We start from the raw sequence: 19,206 nt of genomic DNA, 5'->3' as shown, positions 1-19,206 counted from the left end.
CAGGAATATTCATGATGATGAACAGACCCCAGGAAAAACTGCAGATCAGGACAAGGTCTAGCAGGGTACCCAGGGTCAGACACAGCTTAGAGAAATCCGCAGTGATGAGGCAGGTGAAGCCAGCCTGCAGGCAGGCCCTGCTGTGCTGGAAGCCAATGCTTCTACAAGACAGGTTAGTGTGATACTAAACAGCCAGGCCTGAGCTTAAATGGGGGTGGAGGCCCCAGGTGAGACCCGTTCAGGCCTGTCAGTGTCCTCAGGGCCCCACCTGCTTCTGCCAAGTTTCCAGCTTCTAAACTCTACAAGGAGGTGCTGGCTGGTGGGGGAGGTCTGTGCCTGAGGTGACCCAGTTCTTTGGGGAACTGGCACAGAGCAGATGTGTTAGCAGTGTCCTCAGCATTTACTGCTGTTCACGAGAAGAGGGCTAGAGGAGGTTTGTTCCCCCTCAAGAGCAGGGGGTTAGAGTCCAGACTGCAAACACAGCTCTCATGCTATGGGGAGGAAAACAACGAAAATGTACTCCCATGTTAGATGTGCATCCTTCCAGACAGTGCGCGCATCCCCTTGGTGCTTACCTGGCTAGTTGGCATGTACTCCCTTACTGTCTGGGGGGTGTGCCATGAGGATAGGCATGGCCAACCAGAAGATACTGCTTTCTAGTTGGTCTGCCACCCATGAGGGAGGCGGTTGCCTCTGCTCATCACCTTGTGTCTACGTGTGCTGGAGGGCCTGGGATGCAACGTGGAATCTCACTTCACTTTCTCACCACACTCCTCCCCTGAACACATTCAGCAGGAGTACTGCTGAGCAGGGCAGTGCTGAGCCAAGTCTTTGCTCACCTCCTAAGGAGATGGCCCTTTTGGGTGCTCCCCATGTACTCCATGGGGTGTGTGAATACGATGCCCAACCGTGGATGTTGCATTTGCAGCACCGCAGGCCTGACTCTCCTACTTGCATCGTGTTCATCTCCTCCATCAAGTCAGCTGAGAGAGGAGACCTGAGGCCCTATGTCCTGGTGGTGCTAGGTGGCTCTGAGCACTGCCTGGGCTCTTCCGTCCCCTGTTAATGCTCACAAGCCTTATGGGACAGTTTCACCAGTGTCTGGTTGGGCTGCCTGAGGTGATGCCCATGATTCCACCTGGATCCGATGTTGGGCTAGACACGCAACCAGAAGTGACAAGGAGTTGGTCTCTTTTTCAGCTGGCAGCTGCAGGCTGCACACATTCCCGTGGACAGGGGGTGAGAGGAGGAACACCAAGGCTGATGTCCGGAGGGCCAGGGCCCAGTCTCTGCAGAAGGCTTGGGTATTTGCAGGCTGCTGCAGCAGCCAGTGCTTGCCACACGCATGCACGTACATGTGCACACACACTTCTCTATTTTCTCTTGCAGACCATGTTCCCCCCTCCAATGTTCTGCACTGTCACTATGTACTGATAAACCATGGCTTGAAATGGACTGACATGATCTCAAACTTTTTTTTCCTAACCTTTTAAATTCACTCATGGTGCAAAAGTTTTGGGAATCTGGAGTGTCTGGAGAAGCCTTGGGATGTTGCCAGGGCAGGAGGAGGAGGATGTGAGGCCCATGAAGAAGGAGCCTGGTACTGCCCAGCACCAGCATAGAAGAGTGATTTCTCCTCAGACTGGGGAAGGGGCGTTATCTGGGAAGCTGAGCTGCATTCCTCCACCGGTGCTTTGCAGCTGCTGCCTCCACTGCTCATGCAAACAACTTGTCCACTGCTTTTCTCCCCGAAATGCCATGGCTTCACTCAAGGTGGCTGCACAGTGGTGCGTCAGGGCTGGGTCTATCGGGTGCTTGCTGTAGCTGTTGCATCCCTGCACACCAGCAGCCAGAAGCAGGAAAAAGTGAGACAATGGGTTACCTGTAGGATTATGGAGGATGAAGCCAGGGATAAAGTGATACCAATTACAGAGAAGAGAGAGAAAAGAGCTCCAGGCAATTACAGCACCTACCAAAGCGTGACAGGGGTTAAGTCCGGCTCCTGCAGGGCAGCACAGTGCTCCTTGGAGATTAACTGGCTGGGAGCAGGCAGCTCCAGGGACAGGGGACAGTGGCAATCAGCACAGCATTTCAAATAGGGTGAAGGCTTTTGTGCTGATCTCAGTTTAATTAGATACACAACCAAACCGATACACGGCTTCCCTCTTGTTCACCTGGCAGCTGCAGGCTGTATGCCTCACCTCCGTCAGGCTGGGAGAGGGGGAACAGCTATTTCTGATCTCTGTAGTTCTGATGAGGGACTTCAAGGCATGTTTGGAAGAGTCTGAGAAGAGGAAATCAGGGGGCTCCTGAAAGGATGCTGGGTTAATTGCTGAATATGGAGGCTTGGCCAGACGGGGCATGTGTGGGAAATCCAAGCCCATAACACCGATTTCAAGCCTGAGAAGAGCAATGGAATAGCTGCTCAGGGACTTTGTGGAGGCTGGAAGTGGGAGCACGATTCAGGGCACCCAGTGAGGCTTCTGTGGTAAAATACAGCTTGTGAAAGGGACTGTGCAACAGTGTTGGTGCTAAAGGAAACTGCATGGCTGTAATGCAGGCAGGGCTTTGAGAACACTTATTCCATCCTCTGCAGAAGCCTCATTACAAACCAGCCCCAGACACGGACAGATCCTGAGCAGGAGGCTCAGTGCAGTTCACCCTCTTCAGTGGTGTCATAGCTGAGTGAGCTTACGAGTGAACATGTTGTGGTGCTGAGCAGCCCCTGGGCAGACATGGATGAGTGGGATCCATCCAGACAGTGTTTTCCTGCACCTCGGAATAAGGACTACATCTCAGCCGTATGGGACTTGGAGTGGGCTGATTGCACAGTGCCCAAATTCCTCCCTTCCTGGGAAAGCAAGAGAGCTGTCCCCTCGTCACCCTGAGTCTGGGCAAATGCAGCCTGAAAGGTGGTGGCAATACAAGTGGCCTTTCGTACAGAGGGCAGGTTTCCTCTGGATGTTTTAGTCTGTAAGAGGTGATGTTGTTCCTAATCTGGGAAAAGTAACTGGCACCCTGGACCCACCACAACCTCAACTGCAACTCCCGGTCACCAGCCTTGTGATAGATTTTCTGCCTCTGCTTTCCCCTCACTGCCTGCACCCCCATCAGCCACGCAGTGATGGGACAGCCCTCGGTGGCAGAGGAGGCTGGAGCCTGCTGAGTTGACAGCTCTGGTCTGGAGCCCACTGAGACAATCAGCACCCAGAGCAGGAACTGTCACTGCAGAGCTCCTCCTCTGCTTGCTCTCTCACTTCCGCAACTGTTCCCAGCCACCAAAGGAATTTCCCAGCTTATCTATCAAAACAGGCATTACAAATTCTATTGCAGAAATTGATTTTGCTGCAAAGGTCACCACTCCGGCTTCCGCAAGTGGTGTAGGAGGTCAGCCTGGTGGCCACCAGCTTCCGGTGAGAGCCTCATGACGGAGCCAGGGAAGGACAGGGATGACTCAGAAAACACCAGGCTTGTGGAACATGGGCATGTCCTTGTGGCAGAGCATACTCCACAGAGCTGACCATCCCCTCTCCCAGTAGGATTAACTTCTTAGAGCTGGGTGAGAGCAGCCTGCAGCCACCTCTCTGCAGCCCTGCACAGGTCCCTCTCACCCAAAACAGCCTCAAAGCTCCAGGGATCCTCAATTGTGCCATTACTTTTCCCAGATGCCTCCAGCTGGAGGAAGCAGTGATTAGTTTGCTCTGTTTTCCCCTAGTAATTCTTGCACACAATTTATTTTCTCGACGGCTACTGACCACTGAACTGACATTTTCATAGCACAATCTGTTCCAGCCCCAATGTTCCAGATGGTAACACTTAACTCAGTACCCGTTGTTTTATAAATAGGGTTAAAATTGTTTTTTCCCCCTGTGCACCATTTTATATTTATGTACATTTGAATTTCATCTTTTTTATTGCCCACTCTCTTTCCACAGCTGGCCTTCATCCACACAACCCTTTGTATCAGCAGCAAACTTCAGTATTTGCCTGCATTTGCTGTTTATTGTTGAGTATGCTGAAGGCAGCCCCTGCACAGCTCCCTAGTGGTTTCTGCTGCACAGCTTTTTACCTCCTACATTTTGTTCCTTAACTTTTAGCAAATTATTTCTCCCTGTAAGGGCCTCACATCCTATTCCACGGCTGCTTCCCTTCTTTAAGAGCCTTTCCTGAGAGACTTTGCGAAATACCTCTGGAAATCCAGGTGGATAATCCCAGTAGGCTCACCTCGCCCACACACCTCCTAACTCCTTCAACAAGCTTCAAGTCTACTCTTTAAAGCAGTCCTTTCCAGTCCACAGATCTAGTTTATAGCCCACAGATCCCTGCATCTCCACCTCAACCACCATCCTGTCCTTTGGTGCTACAGTGGGCTTGACAGAATGGGTGCTTGCCATGGCAAATAGGTAAACACCCTCAGGTGTGAGTCTCTTCAGAGTATGGCTCTTCCACTACTGGTGTCCAGGAGCTGATGGCAGCATAGGACACATGGGGTGTCCTATTCCTTGTCAAAGAGCAACTTTTGTCCATGTAGGGCTAATATGAGTAGTAACAGACCTGTGAAGCAGGCACTATTAGCAAATCCTCCAAATGTACCTAAAGATGAAGAAATATTTCACCAGACAAAAAAAGAACTTTCCATAACTATGTAAAATAAACACATCTAAAACCTTGATAATGCTGAGCTAATAATGGACAAACAGAACAGACCAAGGTGGAGATACTGTCTTAAAGCAAGGTCCATTTTGTTTCTTCTCTGTTCAATTATGCTTTGACACCTTGGCATTGACTAAAGCATCTCCCAGAGAGGTGACCAGAGTAAAGCCTTGGAGAGACTGAGCTATATTGCTCCAGAAACACAGCTCAGGCACTCCCAGGCCCTGCAGCTACCCACCTAGGCAGGCAAATGCATTCTCAAAACTGATAGCTCTAATAAGAAACAGATACAAAGAGCAAAGCCTCAACCCCCCCCCATTTGTCCCTTTACAGAGCTCCTGTTGCCAATAAACCTCTTCATAGTGGTTAAGTTGTTCAGCCTCTTCACTGCTTCTCCAAAGCCAGGTCAAATCTGAAGTCTCGCCATACGCCTGTGGGTCCCTTTGGATGCATTTGTCTCTTGTTTACAAAGATTAAATCCCTCTGTTACATTCATTCGTCCACAGGCAACAACTGTTGTTTATAAAAGATAAAATTTGAAATCTCACACATCTTGTTTTCAGTGTTCATCTAAGCTGTAAATGAGCTGTGGTTTTCCCTGAGGTTTCCCACTCACTCCGCACCCACTGGACATTGTACAAATAACTTCTGCAAGAATTAGCGAACAGAATCTTTCCTTGCAGGCAAATCCCGACCCAGCTCAGAAGCATCCCAGCCAGAATCACATGGCAGAAATCTGACATCCCACTTTGACTCTATTGAGCTTCAGAGACATTATGACTGAAGTTCATATTCTCCACATTATTTTTACTTCTGTCTCTGCAAATTGAAACCCTCACAAGGTTATTTTCGACAGGGGAAGGAGAGACAGGAAAGAAAGGTGGTATCAATCTGCGCAGCAGTGAGAGCTCCACAAAGTGGCTTTCAATTAGCACACAGAAGGAGCAAAGAAAGCTGAGAGATGAGGAGCTGGGCAGAGAGAGCAGGAGGCAGAGAGTCTGCTGTATCCTGGATAACAGAGGGGGCATTTCTACTCCATCCCGATTTAGACTGTTCTTGAACACATACCATGGAATCCCAGAGCAGCTTGGTTTGGAAGGGACGTTCAAGCTCACCCAGTTCCAACCCCTGCTGCAGACAGGGACCCCTTCCACTGGAGCAGCTTGCTCCAAGCCCCTGTGTCCAACATGGCCTTGAGCACTGCCAGGGATGGGGCAGCCACAGCTTCTCTGGGCACCCTGTGCCAGCGCCTCAGCACCCTCACAGGGAAGAGCTTCTGCCTAAGAGCTCAGCTCAGTCTCCCCTCGGGCAGGTTCAAGCCATTCCCCTTGGCCTGTCCCTACAGGCCCTTGTCCCAAGCCCCTCTCCAGGTTTCCTGCAGCCCCTTTAGGCACTGGAGCTGCTCTAAGGTCTCCCCTTCAGGAGCCTTCTCTTCTCCAGGCTGAACCAGCCCAGCTCTCTGTCATGGCTTAAGCCCAGGCAGTAACTCAGAGCCACACAGCCGCCCGCTCACTCCCTCCCATTCTTCCCCCTGCCCCGGGATGGGGAGGAGAATCATCAAAAGAATGTAACTCCCCTGGGTTTAGATAAGAGCAGTCCAGTAACTAAGGTATAACACAAAACCACTGCTGCTACCACCAATAATAATAATAATGATAAGGGAAATAACAAGGGAAGAGAATACAACCACTCACCAACCACTGACTGATAGCCAGCCCAACCGAGCAGCAATCTAGCCCTTCTGGATAACTGCCCCCAGTTTATATAGTGGGCATGATGTGCTGTGGTATGGAATACCTCTTTGGCTAGTCTGGGTCAGGTGTCCTGTCTCTGCTTCCTCCTGGCTTCCCCTCCTCCCTGGCAGAGCATGGGACTCAGAAAGTCCTTGGTCAGAGTAAACATCACTGAGCAGCAACTAAAAACATCGGTGTTACCAGTGCTTTTCCCAGGCTGAAAGTCAAAAACACAGCACTGCACCAGCTACTAAGAAGGAGAAACTGACTGCTACTGCTGAACCCAGGTCACTCTCAGCCTGGCTCCACAGCACAGCTGCTCCAGCCCTTGCAGCAGCTCTGTGGCCTCCTCTGGACTCGCTCCAGCAGCTCCATATCCCTCTTTTGCTGTTGCCCCAGAGCTGAATCAGGACTGCAGGAGGTTCTCCCCAGAGCACAGTAGAGGGAGAAAATCCCCTCCCTTGACCTGCTGCTCATGCTCTGGGGATACAGCCCAGTACATGGTGGGTTCTGGGCACAAGCATGCACTGCTGGGTACAGATACTCTCTGTGGAGATACTTGTTTTCCCCCAAAGTTTAGCCCTACTAAATCAAGCACTCAGAGGACCTGCTAGAATTGTGCACGTGTACAAATTGCCCTATGAGCAGGAACAGATTTAACTCATGATGTGCCCAACCAGCAGAACCCAGCACGTTGGCAGGCCCTGCTCCACAGGGCTGTGTCTGAAGGAGCTGGTGGTTTTCTTACAGAAGCTTAGGGGTAAGCAGGGATGACCACACATTAGCAGAAAAGCTGCTGCCCAGTCTGGCTGGGCAGACTACCGACCAGCAGTGAAGACACCAACTATGGCTAAGTAGATCCAACAAGCTAGGTTTGCCAGGAAAGCCACTGTGCCCCTTCTGAATCCAACATACATCAGGCTGGCAGAACTATCTCTGCAGAGATCTGCAGATTCCTGGTGCATGAGCAAGCAGCAACACCTGGGTGCAAATGACAAAGGGATGGAGGTATTGCAAGGGAAGGGAGAAGGTAAAAGGGGCAGGACACTATTCAAGTGGCTCAAAGCACAGTGTAGGTGCTATTCTCCCAGCAGCCATTGATGAGACGGTCACATCAGTCATCTATTATGCATCAAGTACCACCAGAAGCTGCTGACACTGACAGGAACTGCAAGGGCTGTGCCTTTGTGGCATCACCCAGGCACATCTTGTAGTCTGAGGACTGGAACCAGGACACTCCTCATCTGATTCAGCCACTGAGTCACTGACATCATGTGGGTCTTCAGCCTGGGATACATAAACCTCTGCTTTGCATTCCCCCCGCTCCAGCAAAGGAGCCACCCCAAGTGATGTACTCTGGCTAAGTCTCCTCTCCTGCCCAGTGAGCTGAGCCCAGTCCAGGAGCTAAGTCTGCATTCCTGACTTTCTCCAGAAGGAAGTGGTCTTCTGGCCATGCACAAACAAGACCTCACCTTGCAGAGTCTCCTTGAAAAAATAAGTTTGTCCTGTTCAGATTTTAGGGGCAGGAAAACCACCATGAGATTACACAGTCTCATTGAAGAAAGCATGCAACTGATCATCTTACAGACTCAAGCCCTAGAAACCCAGGTAAGCAAAGCACAGTGCCAGGCCTGGATGAAACAGTGTAATGCTTATTACTGTTTAACTGACAACCATGTGTTCAAGCATCATAAATATACAAAGACAGCCTTTGTCCCAAGGAGCTTCAACTTTCAGCACATTGCTCCTCACAGCTCACCTCCCATCCACCACACTCTTCATTTGGCTTTGATATGAAAGAGTCACCCAACCAAATGCTAGCAACAGATTGCTTTGCTGTGTGAAGCAGCTACTGCTCGTGCAGGAATCTGTGCCCTCAGCTGCGGATGTAACTGAACAGTAATTAAGCAATGAAACTGCCAACCAGAAAAACTGTTGTTTAGCTGTAACCACAACAGAGACAGCGGCAATCTTGGCCCTGGCAGAATTTTATCTTCTTTTTTTTTCCCTTTATAAAGCAGCCCTTTCAACACACACTTTACAAACAAATCTCATTCCTGTTGTGACACAAAGATCTCCATCCATCTCCAACACTTTAAGTCTCAAAGGCTTTGCTGGAGCTGGCCAGGCAGATTCACTTTAACAAGAAAACCCAAAAAGAATAAAACTGAAACAAAATCCAGAGATATATCAAGTTGTAAGAGCAAACCCCCTGGCGCTGCAGGAGCACAGCAGTGCTTGCCAAGCATTTCAGCATTAGTGCCCAGCTGAACCAGATCCCACACGCTCTGTAGCTCTTCTGCTCAGCAAAGCAGAGTAAATCTGGTGGGGACAGAACCAGCAGCAACTCTGTCATCCTGCCCCCATGCCCTTGGTTCCAGCTTGCGCAGGCTCATCCCTAGCACCCTCTCTTCCCACAGTAGCAGGAAAGGCGTTACAAGGATGTGGTTTGGGATGTGGGAGGCAATGTGGGAGCTGGTTGGTTTTCAGGCTGTGAGTGGATTAACTGCTTATTTATCCTCACTTTAATTAGAGCCAACACCTCAGTTCAAGACTGCTGATAACACAGAAGCACATTCTCAGCTACACTGAGCTGAAAATAGGCTGAACATGGGCCACAGATTAATTCCCAAATCTCACACCACAGCCCCTGATTTAGGGCAATAGTTTCTGTTCTTAAAGTGCCAGCAAACCCAGAAGAGAGCAATCTGCTGAAATGGGGCTGTAGCTGGCTTCATCCCACCCTTTAGTCCAAGCAAACGGCTTTTAAACGCTTCCTGCTCAGTTCCTTCACAAAGCACCATGCAAAAGCAGAGCTGCACAAGGTACCTTCCTTCAAACGCCCAAGCATAGGTGTGCACCCACATTGCAATGAGCATGGCCCTCAGCCACACTGCCCATAGCCAGTGACACTGCAGAGTAGCCCTGCTGTGAGCTGGACAGGGACTTTACCATTTCCTAGCATCTCAAAATGACCAATTTTTGATTCTCCTCTCAGAACTGGGGATTCAGCAGCTGCTCTGGAGAGAGGATTATGGAGCTGATCCTTCCTGTGTCATCATAAACCCATTTTATTTTAGACTTTTTTGTTAAATTAACTCATTGACAGTAGCACAACTGCTTCTGCATGCTCTGATCTTTGCTAAAAGGTGTGAAAGTGAGAGGACCTGGAGAACAGCAACAACAGCACTCACATTTTCACTGGGAGGTGTTGATTAGCAGACTTCAGAAGAGCTCAACTCAGTCCTCTGTGTGAGCCCGTTAAAAACCAATTTATGCACAAAAGCAGTTTAAGCTAAAGGCAAAGTAGGGAACAGAGGCTTGGCCTCAGCGTGACCTGCAAAGGCAGAAATGTTGCTCTAAGTCCTCAGGAAGGTGCTCCACAGTGAGAGCAGCTCTATGAGTGGTTTTGTGTTCCCTCACTGCTGCCCAGGTTTGGCTTTTAAAACAAAATATTCCATCTGTGACCCAAGGATTTTGGAGAAACGGTATCCAAATTCTCTTCCCAAGAGCTCCAGCACTGGGAGAGAAGGATTTTATTACCATTTTTTATTACTGAGTTATGATTATACAGAGTCACAGGCCCAAAGCTCAGCGATAGGGGCTGGACCTGTTCATATACTCTGCAGTGTGTCAAACATAAGATGATTTTTAGCTTCATGCTACTCAGGTTACAAACTAAACTGGTTAAACTGACTCATCTTGGCATACTACAAGTCAGCCCAGCTTCTGAACATCAAGCAAAATGGTCCCACAAACATAACTAATGGCACAATTCACCTCCATAGGAGGGACAGGCCTGACAAGCCTAATGTACACATGCAAGAAACATAGATAGACCATAAATACCCAGCTGGGTTTTGTCCTTGCCTTTCCTGACTGCTTTCCACACTGCCCCTAGCTGTGTGTGGGGCAGCAATGATCAAACATGATAATTCCTGTTGCTGTGGATTCTTGGAGCACTCATGAAGAGGGAATGGAAGATGCAGTGAAATGCACCTGAAGTAACACACAGCAGCTGTTCTAGCAAGACAACCAGAAAGTAAACTGCTGGAGAGGGGCCAGGCAGCCTCAGAGGGAGGTTGTGCTCCCACTGCCTGCTCTTGTGAAGATCTGCCCTGGCGAAGATCTGCCCTGGCGAAGGGGAAGCAAAATGGTTTCATGAGTCAGTGTAACACCACAGACACGAGTTATAATGGTCAATCACCCAGTGAAAGTGGCACAAGTTTAGACTGAAGCTGCTAACTGCAGGCTCTCTTCCTTGGGCTTTGCTGTGACACCACATCTACGCAAGCAAGATCACCATCCTGAATAAGAAGCCTAGAAAAAAGCTTTTGCACATGGTGACAAGTGACTTCTTTCAGACTTCAGGGCAATGGGAGCACAGCCTTTCTGTGCCTGTCAGGTGAGCTCCTGAGGTGGCTAGCTGCAGGGACCATCAACGACCTCAAACATGTTTCCAAACCTAAGGAAATTTTATTATTGCATCCTATTAAATTGTCCCTACCAACAGCTACAGCTACTTCCCATCTCAATTCTTCTGTTACCTAGTGCTGCAATGCCAGCTTATGCATGAAGTAACCCTTTGCTGCCTTCTGCCCAAAACACCTTGCAGCCTTCAAGCAGATTATTTCAGTGTGATTTACAGAAACATAGAAATATCAATGGATCTATGGCTCAGGACCACTTACTCTCCATAAAGAAATGAGGAGGAGCTGCTATTGCTCTGTAAAGACAGGGCAAGTTAGTTCACGAGGCTCTAGGAGTCATCGTGCAATGGTAAAGCCCAGGTACCTCCCAGGGCAAGGAGGCTGCACTCAGCAGAGCGGTAACGAAGAATGGGGCAGGGATCATACTGGGCAAGATGCAAAATCTTTATTCCAGTTCTGAATTGGAAAGAACACCACCTCCACAGCCAGTGTTTGACAGTTCAGCAAGCACAGGGAGAGGTCATGCTTGCCCAGTGAAGGCACAGACTTGGAAGCAGTCCTGTAGGCACTTCGAGAGGAAGCTCAGCTTCAAAGTACAAACACTGACCAGTTTGGCTTAAATTTTTAATATAAAAATTCACTAAAAATGCTAAAATGTGACAAACCATTGGAAATACTGTGACAAACATTTCCCCTTACGCAGTAAAAAACAAAACAAACCCAAGAAGCTCTGAAATTCTTGGATGGATTTCTTCTTCCTCCTGGCACATCAGACCACCATCTACTTCAAACGTTCATCTTTCATAGTTCTAAAAAAAATCCATGGCACCTTCACCTTGTACTTCAGTTCAAGAGGCTACTCTCGATGGACCAGCACAAACAGACCCAGGAAAAAAAGGACTGCATACTGTAAGAGAAAGGAGACACAAGAACGCACACTCACATCTAAAGATGCAGTAGCAGCAGCAAACACACAGGGCAAATAGTTCTGCCTGTGCTTGTAAAGTTCGCATGAAGTAATTTTAGCTGGGGTGGGAGAAGCAGACAGAAAATGAAAATAGCTCTTACCTTAAATTTTGGATAGTCATTCATTAAGATAGTCACTATTCCAATATAGGGCACAAATCTACAAGAAGAAAGTTTTTATTAAAACCTATTTAAAGCTGCATATTGGAGAAGCACTGCCCTGGTACTTCAGCAAATGAAGAGACACTTAAGTATGCTGAGGGCTATAGGAAACAGGCTTAACAGGCTTGGGACTTCTTCCTCCCAAGCAGGGAAGCCATGGCAGTGGGAGCCGAGTGACAATCAGCCCCAGAGGATGTCTTAGCCTCTGCCCTGTTCAGCTCTCACCTGCCTGCAAAGATTGTGCCTTGCAGACTGACATTGATGGGAATTCCAGTCATGCCTAAGCTTGCGTGGACTTCGCATCGGTGTCCACCCAGGATCAAAACCTCAGGATGCAGCTCAGGGCTTGATACCTTCACTTAAACCCAGCCAAGAACTGAACTACCTTTGTTTTTTAACTCTCTACAGTACCTTTTGAAATGCTTTCAGGCAGGTCACATAAACCCAGCAGGGAGAGTTCAAGAGGAAGAGAGGGATTAACAGATGGCACCAGGGGAGGGCAGTGTAAAAAGCAGCATCTTTTTCAGCTTCACTTACCCTCTTGCCCGTCCTACTACATCCTTTTTCTCCAACCAGTGCTGCCCTCGTTTGTACAACCCTCTGTCATCAACAGCATTATTGTCTCCCTTTGTCAGAAATTTGATGTCACCGTTTTGCCTAGCGAAGGAAAGGCAGCCAGGTAAGTCAGAGAATAACTCATTAAAAGCTGTTCTAGAGCGAGCACATAGAGACTAACACAAAGGTTTTAGAAGCAATCGTCTTACATGTCAAGCAAGATGAAAAAGGGAAACTGTCAAATGCAGTGGAAAGCAGTTTGGAGAAACACTGCCAATGAAAGAATGAATTCTGGCCCCAGACAAGCTTTCTAGCAAAGCTGAAGAACAGAACCAGCAGGATGAGACATTTCTAGCAAAGGTGCAGCTACTGCCTCTTTGCTTTTGCCCTCCCTCATGTTGATGCTTCTCTTGCTTCATATACAAATGTTGGGTGCTGGGCTCTCTACTACCACCCAAAATGAGATTTGAGGTTAAAGCATACAGTTCTACACAGTCATGGTCAGAAGCAAGCTGAAACTTAGAAATCATTAGGAAAGGGGGATAAAAAAAAGCAAACAATACCATTATGATACTGCATGAACTCAATATGTGCCTACATCTTGAATGCTCTGTGCAGTTCTGAACCCCCTACATCCTTTTTCGAAATGGAGAGAAGAACTGGCAAAGGCTCAGAAATGGATAACAAGGTCTGGAACCACTTCCACACAAGAAACAACAAACCAGGACTCTTCAGCCTGGAAAAGACAGAACTGATGGGAGATATGCTGGTAGTCCAATACGAATGCCACAGACAACAGCAATAACACAGCTTTTCACTGCCTCTTCCAATACCAGACTGAGAGGGCATCAAATGAAACTCAGAGATAACAAGTTAAAACAAGCCAGAGAAGGTGCTAAGCAGAACTAACAACAGCGCAAACATCTCACTGGAAGGGTATTTTGGATGCCAAAAAATTGTATCAATTCAAAAAGTGACCAGATACTCCATGTGAAAAAGCAAAGGAGGCCATTAATAACTAACTGTGACTTTGTGCCTGAAATCATAATGTGCTAAAGCAGGGAAATTATCACTAAATACTCTCTCTAGTCTTTAATTCATCCTGAGATTAATTAGTTAACTTGCCAAAACCAGGATCCTGGAGCAGATGAACCTTTGACCTGGAAACAGCTGCTGTTATGCTCTAGCTCTACATACCACACTGTGCATCCTTCCCCAGTCATTTCCATTCAGTTTGCTGGGCAGTCAGCTCTGCTGTCTTCCAAGCAGCAGCCTGTGCCACTGCTCAGGGTTCAGTGACCACTGTCATTTCCCTGTGGCATCTGGAGGCAGATGCTGAGCAGTAGCATTCTCCATGCTTGACTCTGTCAGCTTACTCACAGAAATGACAGATTAAATGCAACACAGGAAAGCATGCAGGTCTTCAGAGCTCGTGCTGTTTTCCTCATGCCTGAATAGCAGCATGTGCTACTTACTCAATAGGAGAAGCTTGAAAGGGAAAAAAAGGCGGGGAAAGAACAGATCTTTCTTCAAAGCACATTTGTCTCCCTGTGTAGGGACAACAAACTCTAGAACTTACAGTCTGGAAAAAGAAGATACCCAAATATAGCGAGAAAACAGTTATCTCTGCAGACTGATGGTGTAGGAGCACACCACCTTACTGAACAGATTCAATGGTCTATAATGAACTGGCACAAGAAGCCTACAGCACAGTTGCTTTGTCTAAAAGGTGAATAAAACCTGCTTTGGCTGTCCTGCACCAAAACCACCAAGGAAGTTTTGACCACAGACTGTGTTTAGTGATAAAGAATGAATTCAATTTCAGTCTGAACAAAGAAAAAAAGACCAGCAAGGAAAAAACATTTTCTCCCTGAAACAATACTGATGTGAACTGGAACCCAAACTGCTAGAAGATCACAGAGAACAGGGTTTCTGTCTTCCCTCAGCTTCACACTCTTGTCAGCTTTTGCAGACTTTTCACATTCATATTCACTTTTTGCATTTCATACTGAGTCCATGACTATAAGAAGAAATGGGGAACTCCATCCATTCAGAGGATACTCCCAAACTCTAAACTGGCACCAGAAAAAGTATTCTTAAATAATTAAAAAAGCAACTGATACCTGAGCCCTGCCTCCAGCTCTCCTGGCTTAAGGTCACTGTAGGGATTTTTCAGTTTATCTTTCCTAACATAAAGTTCAGGTTTGTATTTGGTTGTTTTATTTAAATGAAATCTAAAATACTGGAGAATGATTTTACTTCACAGAATCAAGGACAGGCACTATAGGCCTGTTACTTAAAATAGAAAAAGCCCTGGATACCTTTATAGTGCTGAGACAGAGCCAAGCAAAAAGTGTAGGGTAGGTAGTATCTGGAGATGAACTGACACATAGAATGCACATTTCTGTTTCCCCTTCCTAGATAGTGGCTGCGAGTGGAGAAAGAAGACCTTGAACTTTGTTGCCTCCTCAATAATCAGCCCAAGCAGCACTGGAGCCCAGCTGAGCCTTTAGCATGCAACAGGGGAGGAGGAAAGTAGCATTTCATGTAAGAGTTCCCAAGACATCCCAAAAAGTGCACGTACAACATTAGATTACAGATTTATCAACTATACTGACCTTATTTTTGAATTACTGGTATCAAAGTGGTACTTTGAAAACTGGCACTGTTAAAAGATTTGAGAGTAAATATGAACAGCAAAGACTGCTCTGTCTGCTGGGAGAGGTGCCACCCTCTCATAGCCAGGATTTCAGCTGGACTATTTGTGTGCATGAACCTGGCTGACCTTGTTGGGCCAGACAAATGATCTGGGTGTCTCAACAGCTGTGGTTGCCATGAATGCTTGAGGGAAGGGACCTTTCTCTATCCCCTCAACCTCACTTGACTGGAGCAGTCATCAAATGCCACCTTTACACATGATTCAAGTGATTCCCTTAACCTAGGAACAGATCTCCAAGTGCCGGTGTAGTTCCAGTTCATGCATCTTCCACCAGGCATTTACTCTGCAGAAACAGATGCTGCGACCCCATCCAACTGCTGCCCTCTCCGAGCTGGCCTGAAGAGCCAGGGATGCAGTGCAAGATTTAGTTTTTGCTCCAATGCCTCATGGGGAAGGCTCATTTTCCCCCCAGACTGGCCCAAAGCAGTCACAGCATCCAGCAAAACAGAAAGGCTCGTGGCTGCTGAGGAAGCCTTGCTTGAAAATTAAGCCCTGTTCAGCAATCAAACCAGAGTGACTGTGCTTCATTCCTTCAGACATGCAGTCTGACAGATGTTCAGAGAACGAACAGGACAAGGACAGCCCAGTGCATAGAGACTGCAAGTGTAACACCGCCATACTTTCTACAGAAAAGAAACACTCTCCTTCTGCATGACAGCAGAAGCCAGGGAGGGTTCTGCTTTCTTCCACAAAGGCAAACTTTAAAATAATGCACCCTACACACAAAATACCTTTCTTCCATCAGATCTACCTCCACAAACCACACACAGAAGTGCAGCCGTGCCTACAGGTGACAATAGATGTACCTTGGGATGGAAATGATGGCACAGGAGACATTAGGTGACATGGGGAGTCCAGGTTACTTGCACAGACCTTCTGCATTCTGCTGGATTACCTTTACAAGCAAACCGAGGAGGGCAGATTTTGTCTGTCTGAAACTTCTGTGCTGCTTCCTACAGCACCTGGATAACAGTTACTGACATCACACCCGTTCATTTAACCAAGGAGATGAGGAAAAATATAATTTAGCTTAACATCCTGCAGTACAACCCCCCAGATTCTTAACATACTTCTCATGAATTTTCAGGACACGATGGACTATAGGAATTTCCCTTCCTTCTATCCTAAAGACCACGATTTCTCCCACTCTGATTGGATCTTCAATTCGATTTGTGAGGAACAGAAGATCTCCTCTGTGAAACGCAGGCTCCATGCTGCCACTGAAAAAAAGAGAAAAGGAGCAATTGAACAATATTTAACACTCAGAATCAGGTTTTGGAGGTTACAGTCCTTTAAGAAAAATCTCACAAGAAACTCAACAAAGAGCTCCTAAGAAAACCACCCTGGAGACCAGGCACTGTTGAACCTCTATTACAATCAGATTTTAAATCCCTATCCTACCAGCAGTTCAGATTTGCTGGGAAAAGAGCCCTGCCAGCAGCTGGTGTTAATATCACACCAAACGGGAAAACCCTTCTGCTTTCTTCGTAACAGAAAGCTGATGACAAGCAGCAGCTTCTTGACTTCTGAGCTCTTCCGTGTTAGAACTTCCACAGTGGTGGGAATCTTCTTTCCATAGAATCAGTGAGGCTGGAAAAGACCCTTAACATCATCAAGTCCAATCTTTTTATTTCATTTGGTTTCTTTTTTTGTAGGCAGGTAGATCCCCCTCACTAACAAAGCTCTGAACACGCACAGGCTCTGTATTCCCGTCTGGAACAGACAGACAGGTGTGCTAAAAATTTGCTACCGTGATCCATGGCTTTGCTTCCCAATCTCATTTCAGGCACTGCCATTCATTTATTTTAGTCCTGTCTTCTAAACGGCAATTGTTACAAAATACTTAACCTTCTTCATTCCAAATAAATGATGCAGTCCAAAACAAAACGATGAACTTTAAGTACCACGTATATTCATGGCTTATCTTGAGGCAGCACGGAAGGTGCTACTCAGAAGATCACACTGCTGAAGAAGGGACGTGACCCTGTCTTACTCATTGCAGGAACAGCATCGGATATCTCCCCTGTACTTACAGACCCTTTGGCAGGGAGTTTTGTTAAATGGCATATGGTGATTACCACTAACACACAAACACACAGAGAAGGCATCGCAGCCACATAACAGGCCCTGGGCACTATCCACACCAGCGGCTGACAGCTGCCCAAGGAATCTGTCCCAGGCAGTAGGAGCGTGGGAGTAGCACCAGTGGTACCGACTGCACTGCATTTCTGTGAGGGCAACGTGCAATACCTAAAACATACCAGCCACAGAGGCATAACCCTACAACTAAGGCTCCCCTTTCTCTGGCCATGCTATAGCTTACTGGAAGGCCAGGGGAAAACCAAGCCACTGTGAAAGATGTGTTAGTGAGTATTTTTAAGGATGAACTGTAACATGTAATAACACTCCCCAGGCATTTCAGGGAAACAGCAAATCCTTTTAATTGTAAAACTTTATTCCCTGGTGTCTCAAATCAACTTCCTTTTCACTCACCAAGACTCATTTGATACTTCACCTATCCATGTGGCAAGACCAGCCAGCACCATGGAGATACCACTGCGCTGCAGTGTTCTACCACACCTTCTGCTATGGGAAGTGCAGTTACCCTTGATGAGAGGATGCGGTCTGCCACAAACACTGTGTTTATACAGGGATAACACACCCCCACCCCCACCCGCCACGCTTCTCTGCTTCAACGCCTTTTTCATGGCTCTTTCACCTGCACCACCGAGCATTTCTGCACGAGGTTTGATATGATCCAGAGTTTCGCTCTTGCTGTTATTTCTTTGAAGCCCTTCCTCCCCTTCACCCATCCTCAGGACCACCCCTCTAGGGTACAACCCAGCAGTGACAGACGCAGAAGGAAAAGATGCTGGTTTCACTGCAGGCTGCCGGCCATGCTTACCTGCTTCCTCTTCCCTCGCCTGCTGCTCTGCGCTACACGGCAGGGCGAGCTCTGTGCGCCAGGGCCGGGACCGGAGCCTCCCGCTGCCCCATTCCTCAGGAAAACCCCCTCGGTCGGGCTCAGCGCCGCCGGCCCGCGGCTCTCCGGCCCTCCCTCCCCTCTCCGGAGCGATACTGCCGAACCCCCCCGTTTACCTCAGCACCACCACGATGGGACTCTCGCTGCCCGTCACCACCATCAGCCCCTTCCATATCATGAGGGCGGACGACACGATCATGCCGAAGTTCAGCACCTGGTAGTAGAGCTGGAGACCCGGGGGGGGGGCGGTCAGACCCCAAGCCCGGGCAGACTCAGTGCACCCCCCCGCCCCTCCCCTCCCCTCCCCGGCCCGGACCTGCCGCTTGTTCATGCGCCGGACATCGTCCAGAAAGTCCAGCGACAGCATCGCCGGCACAAGCGCGGCCGCCCCAGGCCGCCCGGCCCCGCTTCCGCGCTCGCTTCCGCCCGCCTCGCCGCCGCTTCCGGGCCCGCCCCGGATGGGGAAGAACGACGCGAGGCAGGGACCCTTGGATGCTTTTATTTGTGATATTTCGAAGTAAACATCATAGCAAGGCACGGGCGCCGCTGCGGGTTAAACAGATACGTGGTGGCTTGGGGGTGCCCCCTGCTATCCTTAGTTCTACGTAGGCTACCTGGTAAAACATCCCCTAGGCTAACGTACACCGTATCAAAAAATACAAAGAGTCCAAACTGTTCGTATCAAAACACGTCGAGACGAGCGGGTGAGCGATCCGAATGCAACAAGATAAATAGTTCTTAAATTATTTAAACATCGTCATAATAAACAATAATGAGCGGGGTTCTGGCTCAATGTAATTAAAAAAATAATGGCATAGGAGATGGTTCTACTGCACAAAGCGCGTGTAATGGGGGAACAGCTGAGGAGGGAGAGTCAATATGACTATGCGGAAGGAAACATCTACCAAGTGGCAGTAATGCTGAGCCGTCGGGAGCTACAGATGGAGCACCGGCAGCCCCCCTGCGGGCTGTGACCCCGTCTGCTGCCACAGCTCAGCCCAAGCT

General features: G+C 48.3%; 1 protein-coding gene across 2 annotated transcripts; it reads right to left on the bottom strand.

The window, feature by feature from the left end:
- Window positions 1-11,426: 11,426 nt before the first annotated feature.
- SEC11A (SEC11 homolog A, signal peptidase complex subunit) lies at window positions 11,427-18,673 on the bottom strand. Of its 2 annotated transcripts, XM_061349849.1 has the most exons (6): window positions 18,518-18,673; window positions 18,318-18,427; window positions 16,289-16,438; window positions 12,482-12,601; window positions 11,885-11,942; window positions 11,427-11,723 (listed from the first exon to the last, which is right to left on the bottom strand). In XM_061349849.1, exons 1-6 carry the CDS (start codon window positions 18,566-18,568, stop codon window positions 11,673-11,675), a joined length of 540 nt encoding a protein of 179 aa, XP_061205833.1. In that variant the 5' UTR covers window positions 18,569-18,673; the 3' UTR covers window positions 11,427-11,672. The 2 variants fall into 2 exon arrangements, with proteins under 2 accessions (XP_061205833.1, XP_061205834.1); XM_061349850.1 differs by lacking the exons at window positions 11,427-11,723; window positions 11,885-11,942; window positions 12,482-12,601 and adding an exon at window positions 12,769-13,235.
- Between the last annotated feature and the right edge of the window lie 533 nt (window positions 18,674-19,206).

Source organism: Neopsephotus bourkii, unplaced genomic scaffold (genome assembly GCF_033783945.1).
Source record: "Neopsephotus bourkii isolate Nb327-2 ecotype Australia unplaced genomic scaffold, CSIRO-AGI_Nbou_v1 NB_463, whole genome shotgun sequence".
Taxonomy (NCBI): Eukaryota; Metazoa; Chordata; class Aves; order Psittaciformes; family Psittacidae; genus Neopsephotus; species Neopsephotus bourkii.
The sequence above is the reverse complement of the archived record's forward strand: the minus strand, read 5'-3'. Positions and strand labels throughout refer to the sequence as shown.